Source organism: Callospermophilus lateralis, chromosome 9 (genome assembly GCF_048772815.1).
Source record: "Callospermophilus lateralis isolate mCalLat2 chromosome 9, mCalLat2.hap1, whole genome shotgun sequence".
NCBI lineage: Eukaryota > Metazoa > Chordata > Mammalia > Rodentia > Sciuridae > Callospermophilus > Callospermophilus lateralis.
The window spans coordinates 18,589,859-18,607,756 of NC_135313.1; the positions used below are offsets into that span (position 1 = coordinate 18,589,859).

At 35.0% G+C, this 17,898-nt stretch overlaps 1 protein-coding gene across 2 annotated transcripts in view; it reads left to right on the forward strand.

Moving 5' to 3' along the window:
- Positions 1-17,898, forward strand: part of Usp37 (ubiquitin specific peptidase 37) — an 89,759-nt gene that overhangs the window by 52,252 nt on the left and 19,609 nt on the right. For both annotated transcript variants that reach the window (XM_076866014.2, XM_076866015.2), the window contains exons 13-18: positions 501-618; positions 2,053-2,132; positions 6,792-6,956; positions 8,543-8,608; positions 11,307-11,448; positions 13,125-13,380. In XM_076866014.2, the coding sequence (XP_076722129.1) occupies positions 501-618; positions 2,053-2,132; positions 6,792-6,956; positions 8,543-8,608; positions 11,307-11,448; positions 13,125-13,380 (827 nt within the window). The remainder of the gene's footprint in view (positions 1-500; positions 619-2,052; positions 2,133-6,791; positions 6,957-8,542; positions 8,609-11,306; positions 11,449-13,124; positions 13,381-17,898) is intronic.

Genomic DNA, 17,898 nt, shown 5'->3' on the forward strand with positions numbered 1-17,898 from the left:
AAATTAAATAAGGTGTTTTGATCTCTGAGCTCTTTTTTTTTTAATTTATAACAATATATCCACCCAGGCACAGTGGTGCACACTTGTAATCCTAGTGGCTTGGGAAGCTGAGACAGGAGGATCACAAGTTCAAAGCCAGCCTCAGCAACTGCAGGATACTGAGCAATTCAGTGAGATCCTGTCTCTGAATCAAATACAAAATACGGCTGGGGATGTGGCTCAGTGGTTGAGTGCCCCTGCATTGAATCCTCAGTACCCAAAAAAAGAAAAAAGTTTGTGGGTTTTTGAAAACATAAAAGTTTAAAGTTTAGTATTTTAAGAAAGAACTTAAATATTACAACTAAGATTTTTTTTAAGTATTAAAATAAGCATAAAAGGTCTAAGTGTTGTCTGTTACTTATGCCTTCTCTTAAATTCTGCAGGGATGAAGAGTGTTTCAAGTATATTTGTATCTTTTATTGCTCTAAATACACATATTTGTCCCCTTTTATTGTTAACAGATGTGGAGAGACTATTCCCAAAAGAGAACAGTTTAATGACCTCTCCATCGACCTTCCTCGTAGGAAAAAGCCACTCCCTCCTCGTTCAATTCAAGATTCTCTTGATCTTTTCTTTAGAGTAAGTAAAATCTTTTGTATTTTCACATAAGTAAATTTTATATATCATAGGTAATTGTTTTTAAAGTTGGTTTCTTCAAGGCAAGAGTTTCTATCAAATTATCTTCAGGAAAAACAAATGAAGAATACGTAACATTTGTTTTATAAAGATTGATAAATCTATAGTTCATTGAAGAAGAAAATTGGTTGATTAAGTAGATTATATATTTAAGTTAGTAGCAATGTTTTAAACAACCTTAGAAGCAGTTCATTATTTGTAAACATTAAAGTATTTGAAGTGAAATGCTACAATTTGATAACATGAATTAAATATGAAGATACTGTATAAAAGTTGAGTAATGAAAAAAAATGTTTTTGCTTTTCATTTCATTTCCTTAGTTTGTATGTGTACCCTGATGAGAATAGGAAGAAAAAAATTATGTTTATCCAAAACTGTAGGTAAACTATACACTGATACACTGTCACAGATAGAAAAGTTCTGGGGCATGATCAGACCTGTTACATAGAGACATTATAACTAGTGGAACTTTGCCAAGATCTCTTTATCTATATAATATGGTCCTTATTTTGTTGCAGCAAATTGGCAGGGTTGTCTTCCTAAGATTTAAAAAAAGAAAACTCTATTCTTTTAACATGAATGTTCATCTCCTCCCAAAGATAAATTCTCTTTTTTTTTTAATATTTATTTTTTAGTTATAGTTGGACACAATACCTTTATTTTATTTTATTTATTAATTTATATGTGGTGCTTTGGATCAAACCCAGGGCCTCACACATTAGGCCAGCACTTTACCGCTGAGCCACAACCCCAGCCCCAATGCTCTGCTTTTTTGTTGTTTAGTCTTTCTGTACTGTTCCTGTTGTAATCATAGACTTAAGACTTTCCTGTGCATCTTTATCCCCATTTTTTTAAGGATTTCTTGTTTCAGTTTTCTCTAGGTAATGATATCCACCCCAAACTTTGTTCCATTTAGAGCAGTTGTTCTTAGTGGGCTGTCACCAGAAGATTGAGTTCCATCATAAGGGGTAGAATTACACCTTACAGACCATGAACTCCACCTAATCTGAAGATGATCTTAACTCTGCTATAGCCATATGTTAAAATCTGGATATACTCTTGGAAGCAACTCATGTGTATCCATGAGGAAAAGTTTGAGAATCTGCTACTTAAGAGTCAGTTTACTATCATAAACTGGGATGTTTCCTTGGTAAAGACGGAATTAGGAATTCTGAAAGAGGACATGATATTATAAGATGACTATATTTTAAAGATTAAGTCTTAATTTGGTACGTCTTATGGCTCAAGACTTAAAATTTAAATTGGTTCAGAGTTGTCCTTCAACTGAACTAGTAAGACCAAAGAACATGATTTGCATTGAATGAGCTAATGGGATTCAATTTCCTCCTTCTTTATTTTTCTCTCATCTTTTTGTAGGCAGAAGAACTTGAGTATTCCTGTGAAAAGTGTGGTGGGAAGTGTGCTCTTGTCAGGCACAAGTTTAACAGGCTTCCTAGGTAAGCCCTTTAATTACCCTTTTAAAAGTAAGTGCTTTAGCTGGGCGCGGTGGCGCACACCTGTAATGCCAGCCTCAGCAAAAGCAAGAGGCTAAGCAACTCAGTGAGACCATGTCTCTAAATCAAATACAAAATAGGGCTGGGGATGTGGCTTAGTGGTTGAGTGCCCCTAAGTTCAGTCCCCGATACCCACCACCCCAAAAAGTGCTTTATAAAAATACATAATTTTTAAAAAATGTTTTTTAGTGCTGGGGATGTGGCTCAAGCGGTAACGTGCTCGCCTGGCATGCGCGGGGCGCTGGGTTCAATCCTCAGCACCACATAAAAATAAAATAAAGATGTTGTATCCACCGAAAACTGAAAAATAAATATTTAAAAATATATATTTTTTGGTTATACATGGACACATATCTTTATTTTGTTTATTTATTTATTTTTATTTGGTGCCGAGGATCAAACCCAGTGCCTCGCATTGGCAAGGCAAGCGCTCTGCCACTAAGCCACAACCCCAGCCCATAATTTTTAAAAATACTTACAAATAGAAGTGAAGTGTAGGAATGAATTGGTGAGAGGTCAGCAAGCTAAGATGTGAAGGTTAGAAAACGAGAATACCCTTGCATAGGAAAGAAGGGTGGTTTGGAATGGTTAAGAAGAAAGGGTCTTGGGAGTTCCAAGAAGATGGCAGGAGGATGCAGCTGGTGAGACTCAGAAGTGATGCTGAAGACTAGCTAATAGGCTTTTAATTTAGTAATAATATGTGACAATTGGGCAATTAGCAAGAATACAGGTAACAATAAATGTTGGTGGTGAGGATGTCGGGGGAAAGTTTCACTCGTACATTGCTGGTGGGTCTGCAAATTGGTGCAACTACTCTGGAAAGCAGTATGGAGATTCCTCAGAAAACTTGGAATGGAACCACCATTTGACCCAGTTATCCCACTCTTGGGCATATACCCAAAGGACTTAAAATAGCATATTCAGGTGATGCAGCCATATAGATGTTCATAGCATCTCCATTCACAATAGGTAATGTATGGAACCAACCTAGGTACCCTTCAACAGATGAATGGATAAAGAAAATGTGAGATAGATACACACACACACACACACACACACACAGAATGGAATATTAATTAGCTATTAAGAAGAATGAAATTAGGCTGGGATTGTGGCTCATTGGTAGAGTGCTTGCCTAGCATGTTCGAGGCACTGGATTTAATCCTCAGCACCACATAAAAACAAATAAACAAAACAAAGCTATTGTGTCCAACTATGACTTAAAAAATATGTTTAAAAAAAGAAGAATGAAATTATGTTATTTGCTAGTAAATGTTTGGAACTGGAGACTATAATGCTAAGTGAAATAATCCAATCCCAAAAAAGCAAAGGTCAGATGTCCTATCTGATATGCAGATGCTACCACATAATAAGGGGAGGGGAGGGAAAAATGGAAGTTCATTGGATTAGACAAAGGGGAATGGGGAGGGTAGGAATAGGAAAGACCGTAGAATGAATTGTACATAACTTTCCTATATTCATGTATGAATGTACAACCACTGTAACTCCACATCATATTCAATCACAAGAATGGGATCCTAATTAGAATACGTTATACTCCATGTGTGTATGTCAAAATATGTCATGTATATCTAAAATTTAAAAAAAATTAATAATATGTAACATTTAGTTACAGCTTGAGTATCCCTTATTCAAAATTTTGGGACCAGAAGTGTTTCAGATTTTGGAATATTTCCATGTATGTAATAAGATCCTTGGGCGTAGGTCCCAAGTCTAAGTGTGATGTTCACTAACATTTCTTACACATTATATACATGAAGGTAATTTAAACAACATTTTTAGAATACCTACATTTTGATTGCATCTTGTCAAATGAGGGCAGATGTGGAATTTTCCACTGTGGCATTATTTCAGTGCTATGAAAATTTCACATTTTGGAGCATTTTTATTTTGAATTTTCAGATTAGAGCTCTTCAACCAGTAATTTGTTATCCTTTGTTGTGTTATAGTTTCCTTTTTTTTTTTTTTTTTTTTTTTTTTTTTTTTTTTGCTATCAGGGATTGAATGCAGGGGTGCTCAACCACTGAACCACATCCCCCAGCCCTTTTTACTCATTTGTTTTTTGACAGGGTCTCACTAAGTTGCTTAGGACCTCGCTAAATTGGTGAGGCTGGCTTTGAACTTGTGCTCCTCTTGTCATATCCTCCCAAGGCACTGGGTTTATAGGCGTGTGCCACCACAACTGGCTCCCTTTCTTATTCCACACAGTCAGTAAAAATCTGCTTGCAGACACATACCCACATGTGTATGTGAAAATAAAATGGAAAGAGTAATTTTGTGCAATTTGTGCATTACTTTCTCAGAGCATCTTACAAATTATGTTGGGCACGGTTACTGATGCCTTTAATCCAAGTAATTTGGAAATCTAAATCCCAGTGATTTGGGAAGCCAAGACAGGAGAGACCACGTGTTCAAGGCCAACCTCAGCAATTTAGTGAGGCCCTGTCTCAAAAAGTTAAATGGGTTGGGGATGTAGCTCAGTTGGTAGAGTGCTTGCTACACATGCACAAGGCCCTGTGTTCAATCCCCAGCACCACAAAATTTTTAAAAATTAAAAATTAAAATGGGGATGTAGCTCAGTGGCAAAGCACCCCTGAGTCCAATCCCCACTACCAAAAAAATTTTTTTAAATAATAATAAGTTAGTAAGTTTCTGTAATAATAAAATAGATTTTCTGATTTGGGAATGAAATTAACTTACACTGTATTAGCACTATATAAAGAAACATAAAGCAAAGCTAGTTACAAAAAATTAGTGTGGTTGCAGGACAGCTTTTGGTTCTTTCCAAAAATAGAATCGATCATAAACAAGGTTATTATTAACATTAAGTATTTATGCGGCTCTTTGCCTCCAGAGTGCTGTACTTTGTTTTATTAGCTTCAATTTTCTGTGTGGGGTTTCTGGAACTCAGACCCTAGAGACTAGTTCTTTTACATGCCTGATCTGTTTCTTTCTAAATAATAAGTTGTTTCAAAGAAATTGCTTTTATAAATCATAGCAGTATTATTGTTTTGATCATAGTCAGTATTTTTTATCCAAGAGACTTTGTTTTTTCATATTTGGGATATTTAAAGCAAGAGGGAGGGAGGAAGAAATCTTAAGGCAAAGGATTGATTGTTACCAGCTGTCACTAACAGGAAAGCAGCAGACAATTAAAAGACTTATTTGACCTCATAAGTTTCCCATTCTCAAACTGTTTGGTCTTTCAAATGGAAAAGAAAACATTGAGAATTTTTTTCATTGTTTTTTTTTTTTTTCCCCTACTAGGACACCTGTATTAAAGGTTAATTCCAAATGTACATGAAATAGAACATTCTGTAATGATTAGACTTGTTCTATTTTTATTCAGTCTGTCTCATCTTTGCAGATGATTTTGACTATCATCTTCCTGTTTTATATTGCCTTTTGTTTTGGTGAGGATTATTGACATTAATTTGATTTTTGACATTAATTTGGGTTTCTTCACATCAGTCATATCCTTGTGTTCTTTCACATTGTAAATTTGAAGATCATGAATTTAGCATGGTTTTTTAAAATATTTTTTAGTTGTAGGTGGACACAATACCTTTATTTTATTTACTTACTTTTATATGGTACTGAGGATTAAACCCAGTACCCTCACACATGCCGGGCAAGCACTCTACCACTGAGCCACAACCCCAGCTTAGCAAGATTTTTTAAAGACACAATAACTTAAGTCTACAATTTTTTGAATTTATGGCTTCTGTGAAGAAGAGTTATAAACAATAGAAAGGACACAATTTTCCATAAATCAGACTTTTTTTTTTTTTTTTGTCTTGGACTGAAGTTTTTTTTTTCCCATAAGATTTTTGAAATTCAATTTCTAAAGTTCTTGTGGGCTATGAAATGTATCTAATCCATCAGGCAGATATTACATTATGTATGAGAGATGGAAAAGGTTACAGCAATGATAACCAAAAAGAACTAAATGTTTCTAAAGAGCTAAAAGCCTTTTCAAAGACTCACAAACTAGATATGGCATGCAGATGTTTTGTACAATTTTTGGTGGGTTCAAAAAATTTTGTTTCCCTCTTAGCTTCCTCAGAGAAAATTATTCTGAAGTTAGAGACTTATAAAAAGTCATCTTGAAATAATTAATGTACTATCAAATGTAAGGACTATGTAACATTTCAGTTTAATAGATATTATTTTACCATGTAGCTATTCAACACTTACTCCATTTAAAATTAGTGAAATAAGTAGGGATTTAACCCAACATCAATAGCAACGTTTTATTTATTGCTATTTTTTTTCTAGGAGAATTATATGTATTTTACTCAAACCTCCTTAATCTACCATGTCCAGGTTTTGTTTTCATTTGTACCTAGCCCAGACTCTGACACATGGCAGGTATTTACTGAATGTTCTTTGAAGTATTTAGTTGGGCCAAATGTGCTGGGAATAATAAGCACACAAGGCAAGCGCCTTACCACTAAGCTAATTCCCAGCTGCAAATGCGTTCTTAGTTTGTCCAATATGGTTAGAGTGATCTCTTTTAAGCTATAAATACTACCTATATTATATATGAGTCAATGGAGTCATCATCTCCTGTTTTTTTAGGGTCCTCATTCTTCATTTGAAACGATACAGCTTCAATGTGGCTCTCTCACTTAACAACAAGATTGGGCAGCAAGTCATCATTCCAAGATACCTGACCTTGTCATCTCATTGCACGGAAAATACAAAACCACCTTTTACTCTTGGTTGGAGTGCACATATGGCAATGTAAGTCCTTCAGGGACAACGTCTTTCCTTTCTCTTTTGAAACGTACTTTAGTATCTAATCAAAAGAATGACTGAACACATGACTCCTACATAAAATCAGACTAAGGAGGAGATTTTAATTTTGCTTTATTTTGGAATTTTAGCATTTAATTGCCTGATTGAAGTAATTGAAGAAAATGCCTAAACAAAATTATTCCAAGTTTATTAGTTACCTTTCATAATGGGTACTTTTTTAGGGAATGCTTCTATTCTAGATCACTTGAAGACCATTTGATACATAGGGGAATTTAAATCAAATTTGGCTGGTCATAAGTGTCCCTGGACAGTAAAATACTAATTTCTCAGTTCTTTTCCTGGATGTTCTGTTTCAGTAACTCTGAGATTAGGCTTGGGATTCAATATTTTTAAGAAATGATTTATCTTACTCTTTGGGACATGCAAATTTGAGAAACCATGTACTCAGTGTTAAACTGGAGCCCCCAAAATAGATGATGCCTTCATAAATGTAAATTGTCACCAATGTAAAGACATCAGTGGTCCCTAGAAATTTCTCAATGAGAAAAGAAATCACCTTTAGGTTTTGCTTCATTAAAGCAATGCCAGGAAAACCTTAGGACTTCTCAGAATGTCACATTCTTTTCTGAATACCTTCTTACTTTGAAGCCTTATACTGTAGTTCTTTTCTAGTGTGGTAGAATCATAAAGGTCTAGAACTTAGAGATGAGAAGGATTTTTGAAATTTTATCCAAATACTTAATTTTGCAGAGGAGATCCAAGAAGATAAAGTGGTTTTCTAAGGTCAGTTTGTAACTGAAAAGGCTGTTTCTTGACTAGGGAATAGACATTTCAGAAAGTGAATGAACATTTGTTAATATGAATTGATGCAATTATATAAAATGTATTTCCCCTTGGATTCATAAGTTAATACAAGTTTACACTAAAGTCCTCAAGAGTCTACTAATAAAAGCAGGTGCCCAGATTGTCTTAGTAATTTTGGTTTTTCTTCTCTTTTGGCTTTAATTTGGAGTGGATATATTTACTTGGTGCAAACTGCCCTCTGCTGGTAGAGCTATTATTCTTTCTGGCAGTAGTAGTGTATCATGCCATAAATGTTGATATTTATGATCACTGGCCTAAAATCAGGCTTTGGACAACTTCCTTGACTTATCTGTAGGCAAAATAATATTGTGGTTCTGAACATTAAGTGAGGTAATAAACCTTGAGTTCTTAGTACTGTACTTGACTCCTAATAATACTCAATTAATGAGAGCTATTGTTATTTTATTGCTTAAAAGTAAAGAAATGAAACAAGGTAATTTTCCCTGCCTCTTTCATATGCATTGTGTTTGACTTCATTTCAGAGCTGTTTATTTAGATTATTAGATCAGAGAGATGGAGCCTAGAGATGGTATTCCATTTATTCTCTTGGCCTCTGTTGCTAATAATCTTTAAAAAAGCATTACAATTGTTTGCTTTTCAAGAGTATATATAAGAGATTGTAGTATAGAATAATTCATTTTATAAGTTAAATATATATCTTTAGTAATGTAATTATGTACATTATATATTTTCTAATTTTCTGATAGTTCTAGACCATTGAAAGCCTCTCAAATGGTGAATTCCGGCATCACCAGCCCTTCTACAACTTCAAAGTGAGTTACATTTCTTGTGTACCCAAAATTTGTATTTTTAAGGATTTGGCTTATCCTAATATCTGAGATTGCCCCCCGCATTGTTTCTCTTTTTGCATGTTAATTGCTCTATATTACCATACTTCCAAAATTTTTCTAAATCTGGTTTAGCATATAGCTTAGGGTAAAGACGTTTTTTTAACTTTAAAATAAATTTAAATGATTCTCTTAATGTTTTAAAACTTACCATTTGTTAATATTTAATATTTTCATCTTAAAAATTCTAAAAATTGTTGGTAAAGGATTTTAAGAATTGAAGAAATAAAATAAACTCTGTTGGTCTAAGGCTTCACTTCCTCAAAGATAGGCACGGGATTACAAATATCTTTTACCTGTTGCTAGCTAGCCTGGAACTTCTCGTTCTTGACACTGAGTAGGAAGAATTTTGAAAGGAGACAGGAGAATAAACATGCACTAAAAAGTAGCTATTCTGCAAATGCTTTGTTTTTTGTTTAGGGCCAAAAATTTGTCCTAGGATGGAAGCAAATGCTTTCTTCTTTCTTTTTATTGAAATTATACTCCTCTAAGATTTTACTAGAACCATAGTTCCTGATTAAACAATTCCAATTGACATAGTTGGCATTGACTTTAAAATTTGTTTTTCTGAAAATTTGATGTCCCAAAGTACTTTTAGAAGAGAGACACATTTGTTGTTTAAGGGCTTTGGGGGGTGTTATATAACAATAAAATGACATTTGGGAACTGCTCTTTTCTTTTCCTCCTGTTAATTATTTTTCAGTGCAATTAAAACCAGATGACTAACATGACTAGAAATCTGAAATGGTACCGATATGAATACTCTTGCCCGTTTCTCAAGATACAAATGAGCAAACCACTTGGCTGCTTAGAAAGTGAGCAAGTGATGCATTTAAAGGATGAATATTTTTCATTGCTACAGGCAAGCTGCCTTCTGTAAATATAGTAATTTTTAATGGAATGCACTCCTTATGTACTAAAAGTGATGTACCAAATCACTATAGTTGCAAGAAACAGATGGTTTCATTGGACATCATTGTACCTTGGCATGTCATCTGTTCTCCAGGGTCTATTTGGTATGAAAATTTGAAAGATTCAACAAAGAATGCTTAGGCCCTAGAAGACCTGTCATGCCGATCAAACTTAAAAGAGGCTGAGTTACGAATCAGAATACTATTGGTTCCTCTATGATGTCCTTTATCACATTTGGCTCTGGGTAAAATAGTAATCAGGTGTCATCCTCCTTCAGCAAAATATTTTATTTGGATGAACAAATTAAAAGTTCAGGTTTCCTTAGTGAGCATTAAATCAGAAATGAGAAATTAAGAAGCTAATTGGCTATTTGTACCTTAGGCTAATTGGCTATTTCTATGTTCTATGAAAAACACTTTTGAACACATGGTGTGAGGATGTTCAAGTGTTCAGGCTAGAGTGCAATGATATCCTGGCTGCTCTCAGCGACAGACTACATGTGGGTTTATCACTGACCACTTGCCTCTTTTCTTTGATCTACATTGCTATGCAATTCTTCTGGTTTCCATTGTGTCCTCTTATTTCTTGGTGCCATCATTCTGTAAGTTTATTTACAGTTTTCACATTTAGATTAATTGCATTTTCAAATGTTCATTTTACATTTCTTTAGTATAGCATATGAATTTATCTTAACCTCCATTAAAGAAAGTTTTTTGACTTTTATCACTTTTTCCTTTAGTTTATTTTCAGCTTACCTAGAAGACAATACAGTAACACCTTACTTATCTGGTATCATTGAAGAATGATTGGTATTCCACATAAATCAATTTTCATATAACTGAAGCTTTAAGCATTTACCTTTAAAATTTTTAGCTTTTTTTGAATAAAATATTTTCTAAAATGTTACACTTTACTTATATTCTTAAATACACTGAAGATAATTTTTAATATATCTTAATGATTTAGAATCAGCATTATGAGTGTCAGTTATTACGCTGTGTTTTCATGTTATTCTGCCATCAGAGGCTCTTAATTAATTATAAGACCCTTTACCTATACACTAAATAGTTTTATAGTTTTGGGGTTTTTTTGTGGTTATTCTCTCTCATTTCTTGATTAACTTGGTTACAATATTTTATAAACCACTTCATGGAAAAGAAAGGGTCCCTGTAAATGTGTGGGCTTTCAAACTACCTTCCTCAGAGCAATTTTTTTTTTTAGTTTGGAATTTCTCTGTTCTGGAAGGTAAAGATTGCCAGAAATCTGACCTACAGATAATTGGATAAGTGGAATGTTACTGTTATTTCAAAAGTGCATAGGTCAGAATTTAAAAGATAAAACATTAGTCCTCATGCACTTTGTTGTCAAAAACATTTCTTCATTGTTATGCCTGCATGAATTCAGTAGACTACTTAACTATAAAAATAAAACTTCATTAGGAGTTGATCAAAACAGAAACAAGGCACAAAGTGATTGTCTTAGTGATTATATATAATAGTACAAGAATTATCCAGTTTTCAAAGCATGGCTCTTTAGGATTGGGTCAAAGGTAATGCTTAAATTTATACCTCTTTTGGTATCTTTTTTTCCTTTAAATAATTTTCCATAATGGAAACCCTTTTTTTTTTAACTTATTCATCAGAAAGAATTTTAAAAAAACAGATGTTTATCAGACTTTTTTTTTTTTTTTTTTTTTTTTTTCCAATTACAGGAAATTCACCTTCAAGTCCAAGAACTCCTTGGCTTTATGCCTTGATTCAGACAGCGAGGATGAACTAAAACGCTGTGTGGCCCTCAGCCAGAGACTTTGTGAAATGTCAGGCAGTGAACCACAGCAGGAAGACCTGGAAAAAGTAAGTAATTTTTCATCAGAACATCTCACAAAGATTTGTATAGCTCTCAATGTGAAAACAAATGCCTTCTATAAGTAGCATTAGCAAACTTAAGAAATACACAAAATAGATCTCAAACTTACTGTCTCTGTCCAGACTAATTTCTGCGGGGAGGGGGTGGAGTACCAGTAATTGAACTCAGGGACCCTTGACCACATCCCCAGCCCTATTTTGTATTTTATTTAGAGACAGGGTCTCATTGAGTTGCTTAGTGCCTCAGCCTCCCAAGCTGCTGGGATTAGAGGTGGGTACCACCATGCCTGGCCAGACTAGTTTTAAAGTGTATACATTCTCTAGCTCAAAAACCAATCTGATTTTAAGAAAGTGAAATTGTTGCGAGGCACAGTGCACATCTGTAATCTGAGTGACTTGAGAGGCTGAAGCACAAGGACCACAGTTCAAGGGCAGCCTCAGCCACTTAGCAAGATTCTGTCTCATTAAAGAAAAAATAAAAATGTAGCTTGCTCAGTGGTAGAGCACCCGTGTTCAATCCTCAGTACTGAACCCCACTCCCCCGCCAAAAAAAAAAAGCACTACGTATACACACATACATGAACTAAAATGTTACAAACTACTTCCTCCTATTGACCTTCATGTCTAATTTTACATATTGGTTCTCAAATAGTTACTTCCTTTATTTTGGTAACAATTGTGTGTTAGGGAGCTATAGTAAACATTGTACTTCAACAGAGCAACTGAGTGATCAAATTGATTAAAATATGAGTGTGAAGACCTGGCTACATCATTTTCCACCTTAACACTTACTAAAACTTCCTTTTTGGTAAAATAATAAAATTATAGTAGTTATGTGTTCTGAGTTGTTTTCCATCTTACTTTAAAACTAGAGGTAGAAGCCAAGTGTTGTGGCACACGCTTATAATTCCAGCTACTCGGGAACCTGAAGCAAGAGGATTGGAAGTTCAGGGCCAGCTTCTGCATCTTAATGAGGCCCTAAGGACTTAGTGAGACCCTGTCTCAAAGCATTAAAAATAAGCAAGGGGCTAGGGATGTGTTTCAGTAGTTAAGCAACCCTAGGTTCAATCCCCAGTACAAGATAGATAGATAGATAGATAGATAGATAGATAGATAGATAGATAGATAGATAGATAGATAGATAAAATAACTAGAAGTAGGGCTGGGGATGTGGCTCAATGGAAGAGTGCTTATCTATCATATGCAAGGATGTAGATTTAATCCCCATCACTTGGGGGCTGGGGGAAGAGCCTAAAGATGATTTGTGGTTGCTTACTTTGAATAAGAAATAAAAGTCAGAAATTCTCCTAAATAGAAAGAAGAAAATTATTCATTAGATAACTTCTTAATATTTACATAATCTTATTTAGTTTACATTTTTCTCAAATCAGCCAACATTTAAAATGAAATAATAGGTGTAATGAAAAGAATATTTCAATATAATCCATGTATAGATTGGCAAAATACCTAAAAAAAATTACAACATAGTAATTGTTACTGGGCAATTTATTTTGATTGATTTTATCATTTTTTACTGATTATTGATTTTTAAATAACTCAAAGCATCCAAAAACTTTTTAAGAAATAAAGTTTCCTCTTTAAACTCTAAGATTGCTTTATTTGTAGACATTCTGGTTTCCTCTGAAAGTAACTGTCTCTTTCAGGATTCAAAATTATGCAGAATAGAGCCTGATAAGTCTGAATTAGAAAACTCAGGATTTGACAGAATGAGTGAAGAAGAGCTCCTAGCAGCTGTCTTAGAGATCAGTAAGAGAGAAGCTTCACCTACGCTCAGTCATGAAGATGATGATAAACCAACCAGCAGCCCAGACACTGGCTTTGCAGAAGATGATATTCAAGAAATGCCTGAAAATCTGGACACTATAGAAACAGAGAAGCCCAAAACAGTCACAGATCCAGGTAGAGTTTTTGTTGTTGTTTTGTTTTCTTGTGATGCTGTGGATTGAACCCAGGGCCTCATGCATACTAGGCAAGCTCTGTACCACTGATGTACATCCCCAGCCCAGCCAGTTAGGTTTAATGAAGATAAGTATTTTAAAGCATAAGTGTGTTTCAAAGCCTTATTGTGACAAATGGCTTCTAAATAATCCAAGCCTAGGATCTTGGCAATTAAAGGAATAGTTGAATATCACAAGATTTTTATTTTCTACATTTGCATAGTCAAGAATGGCTTCCCCCAAAGGCCATTTAATTTTAAATTATTTTATAATCAAAGAAAATAAGAATTTATGTATCCCTGGTTTAATTGGAAACAGGAAACTGATGGAAGTGTCCTTATGCATTCCTATTCTCTTGTTAAACTTTATAATGGCTACCTACAGATATCATTGGTTTATATTAGTGCTTGATTATCTATCTACTCCAGTGGAGGTAAACATAAGGTTATCAAAATCACTAATAAATGGTTCACACTATAGCAACTTTGGGAACGACAGTCTTGTTTAATAAATATACTTTATGTCTTTGTTCTCTATAGATACTCTATTCTTGAATTGCCACATTCCTCAGCAAAATATAGGTCATTTTTGTATTATCTGTTTCTTTAACTTCAGTTCTCCTTTCATTTTCTGCTGGTCCCACCAATTACATAGCCAGCCCCACCCAGGGTGGCTTGATGGGCAGAAGGTCTACTTTGCAGTTCACGTCTCCTTTCACCTTCTTATTGTAACTGAAACCTGAAAAGATTTCTTTTTGCTTTTTTTTTTTTTCCACATTTGGAAAATATATTGAGCCAAAGACAAAAGTAGAGAGATGAGTATGATGCGCCTTCCTCCACTCCTTGTGTCCATCATCCAGTTTCAGTAATTATCCAAAAAAGCCAATTTTGTTTCATCTATACCTAAGTCACTTCTCTGTCCTATCCCCTGGATTATTTGAAATGAATCACAGATATTAATATCACTTCATGTAAGAATTTCCATATCTCTGAAGGTAGGAACTCTTCTTTTTGTTGTTGTTTTGGTTTAGTTTTGGGGGTTTTTTTTGTTTGTTTCTTTGTTTTTGTTTCTTTAACATAGCCTCAAGGTTTTGTCCTACTTACCCATTGCTGTCCTTTCATCCTACAAAAATCCAAATTCCTTTGAAGTACATGACATCAGATTTCCTTTTTAGGAAATTTTTTTTAACGGAGGAAAAAATTTTACGGAGATTTTCCATAGTTCTAGTTCTTTACCTTCCACTTATTCCCATTGACAGCTTAGGCACTTCAGCATCTTCATGAATCATTCTTTCAACAAACTGTTTTCTCAATTCCTGATCTTAAATCCAAAGATCTTTTATCTCAGTTTCTAACTCGCAGAAGTCATAGCCTGGACCGAGTGTTTCTCACAGTATAACCCTAACCCTAACCCTAGACCATCATCAGTATCACCTGTGGACTTGGCTGGAACCATCTTTTGGCTCCTCCCCAGACCTAGAAACTGTGTGGGTGGGCTTGGCAGACTGTTTGGTTAAGCCCTCCAAGTGATTATCTTGGACAGCAAAATTTGAGAATCACTTTTCTAGACTTTGTCATCATTGTTTTTCAAATATCTTTTTCTAACCCTTCTTTCTTACCTAGTATCATATTCTGCTTACCTAGTATCATATTCTTGCTTTAACAACAAGACCTCCAGTCCATTACTCTTCCTTCTTTGCTATCACTATCTTCCTCTTATTCAGCCTATGTGCCGTATTTAAGTACTCTATCTCTTTCTCTTCTCTTCCCATTTCACAACTCATCTTGCTGCCTCTTTCCCATGCCTTCTCAAGCAGCTAAAGATTTCAGGCCCTATGATCTCTTCCTGAAATCTCTGGTTCTCATTTTATACATAGTAGGCTTGTGAATTAAGTGTATATTTTTCAAAGAAAATAGATGCAAATACATAAAAACTCTGCTTTCATTTTGATGTATGGGAGAATATCCCTGTTCTTGATTAAAGCCAGTTCCTTCACTCATTGCAGGAATCTTATACCCTTGTGCTTTCCCAGTTCTCCTGCTGTCAAGTCTTCCCCTTTCTAAAAATTTTTTATGTGGTGCTGAATCGAACCCAGCCCCATGAATGCCAGGCGAACAGTCTCCCTCTGAGCCACAATCCCAGTCCTCTTTTTTTTTTTTAATATTTATTTTTTAGTTATAGTTGGACACAATACACAGTTTATTTATTTATTTATTTATTTTGTGGTGCTGAGAATGAACCCAGAACTTTGCATGTGTGAGGCAAGTGCTCTACTACTGAGCCGTAACCCCAGCTCCATGTTGTCCTTTTCTTTTACATTATCCTCATTGTGCCTAGTATCAGCCATTTTTAGAAAGGCCACTTGGTAGCCCTTGTGATACATTGAGCTCCATATAGACAACTATGGAGCAAGTGAGAGCCAGATACATGCTGGCTTATGACTCACTGAGGAAAAATAACTAAACCTGGGCAAAGGAGTCCTCATAAGGAATACAAGAAGAAAAACACCCAAACACCTCTAACAAGTACTCAGAGGTAAGAGCATGCCTGCTTAAAAAAATAAATAGAAAAAATAAATTTGAAGATATGGCAAAGGCAGGCAAGGCCTCATATTTTAAAAAAAAGAGAAAGAAAGAAAAAGAAAATCTTTGTCTCTCCTAAACCCCAGTGCACTTACAGACCTCCTTTGGCCTCTTTTCTTATTTTGTTCTTAGTATCACCCAAAATTCAAAGGAGAATGTCCCACCTTTCCCCCCCTTTTTTTTTTGTGGTGCTGGGGATTAAACCCAGGGCTCTGTGCATGCAAGGTAAGCACTCTACCAACTAAGCTGTATCCCCAGCCCTCCATTTTTAACATTGCAAAGCAATTGGGAGAGAGATGGAACAACACTGCTATAAATGACCAGCAGTATTATGAACAGAAGGCTAGTCATCTGAAGAAAAACACAAAAAGGATATTGCTGCACACCAAGGTAGAGGAAAACCTAATAATGACAAAATGGGAATTGCCATACTTGAAGAAAAAGAAGGAAGATGAAGATGATGATAATTAAGTTTATAAAAGCATTTAACCTCCTGTATACATTTCACTCTTTTTAAAGAAAAAAAAATTGAAGTGTAAATCTGAAATTTACCCATTACAGCAAAATTTCTTGAGTTTTTTTCATTCTGTTTTCTTAACACCACCCTCTCCAAGTAGACTTTTGTCCCCATGACTCTGTCCTTAACATTAAATTATGAGTTTTTTTCCCTCTGAGTTTCTATGATACCTCACTACTTAAGTATTTATTTTCTTTCTAATACACTAGCCACTTTCCATTTTATTTATTTTTTATATTTTTAGTTTTTAAGTTTGTTTGCCTCATCAGAGCTCTAACTGTTGAGGAATTCCCAGGACACATGCTCAGGTTCAACTTAAGCCTTACATACTGACAAAAGGTCAAATTCTTACCTTTAACATAGATCTCTGTCTTAAGCTTTAAGCTTTTATATTGAAGTACCTATTTCAAATCTCCATTGGACTATCTAATATTGATTCTGCTTTTCCTGCCCAATTATGTCTTTCCCATGTCAGCAAATGGTACACCATTTGTCCAGTTTTTCGGGCCAAAAAACGTGTTTCCTTTTTTTACTTTATACCTTGTATTCAGTCCATCAATAAATCCAGTCAACTGGTCCTCCATCATAGGTTCTGAATTCAACCATCTATAACATTTTTATGGCAAAAACTTTAGCCTTATATCTCTGACCTGGACCAGTAACTGATTCCTAAATAATGTCTCTTCTACTCTTATCTCCCTATGGATTTTTTAATAAACAAAACCGCCATGGGCTGGGGATGTGGCTCAAGCGGGGTAGTGCGCTCACCTGGCATATGCAGGGCACTGGGTTCAATCCTCAGCACTCATAAAAATAAAATAAAGATGTTGTGTCCACCGAAAACTAAAAAATAAATATTAAAAAAAAAAACTCCAAAAAAATCTTTCTAAAGCATAACTCACATCATGAGTCAGTCTCATACTTAAAACTTATTGTGACCTCTCAGTACACTTAATATAGAAATCCAAGCTGCTGCTTATGGCCTATCTTCACTCAACCCATTTTCAGTCTGCTGCTTTTGCCATGCTGGCCTTCTCTGTGTCCCTCAAATTGTCATCTCAGAGCCCTGGCAATTAGACTTCTTGAAGGCAAGAACCATCTTGCTTTTTTATATCCCCAGCTTGTAACAATGCCTAGCTACATAGTGGATTCTCAATGAATATTTGTGATGCAATAGATTGGCCATGTGGTGAGTCACCTGAAGATGGACAGAAGACTAGCTGAGTAAGGTTTCATATCTCCAGACATGAGCCAGAGGGAATATTGTGTGCAAAGTCTTAAGAGAAATGCTGAGCAAGTTAGTAGACCTAAAAAAAAGTTCAGAATGATCTTTTCCCTATAGGGGGAGAAGCAGAAAGTGAGAAAGCCAAGCAGTTAAAGA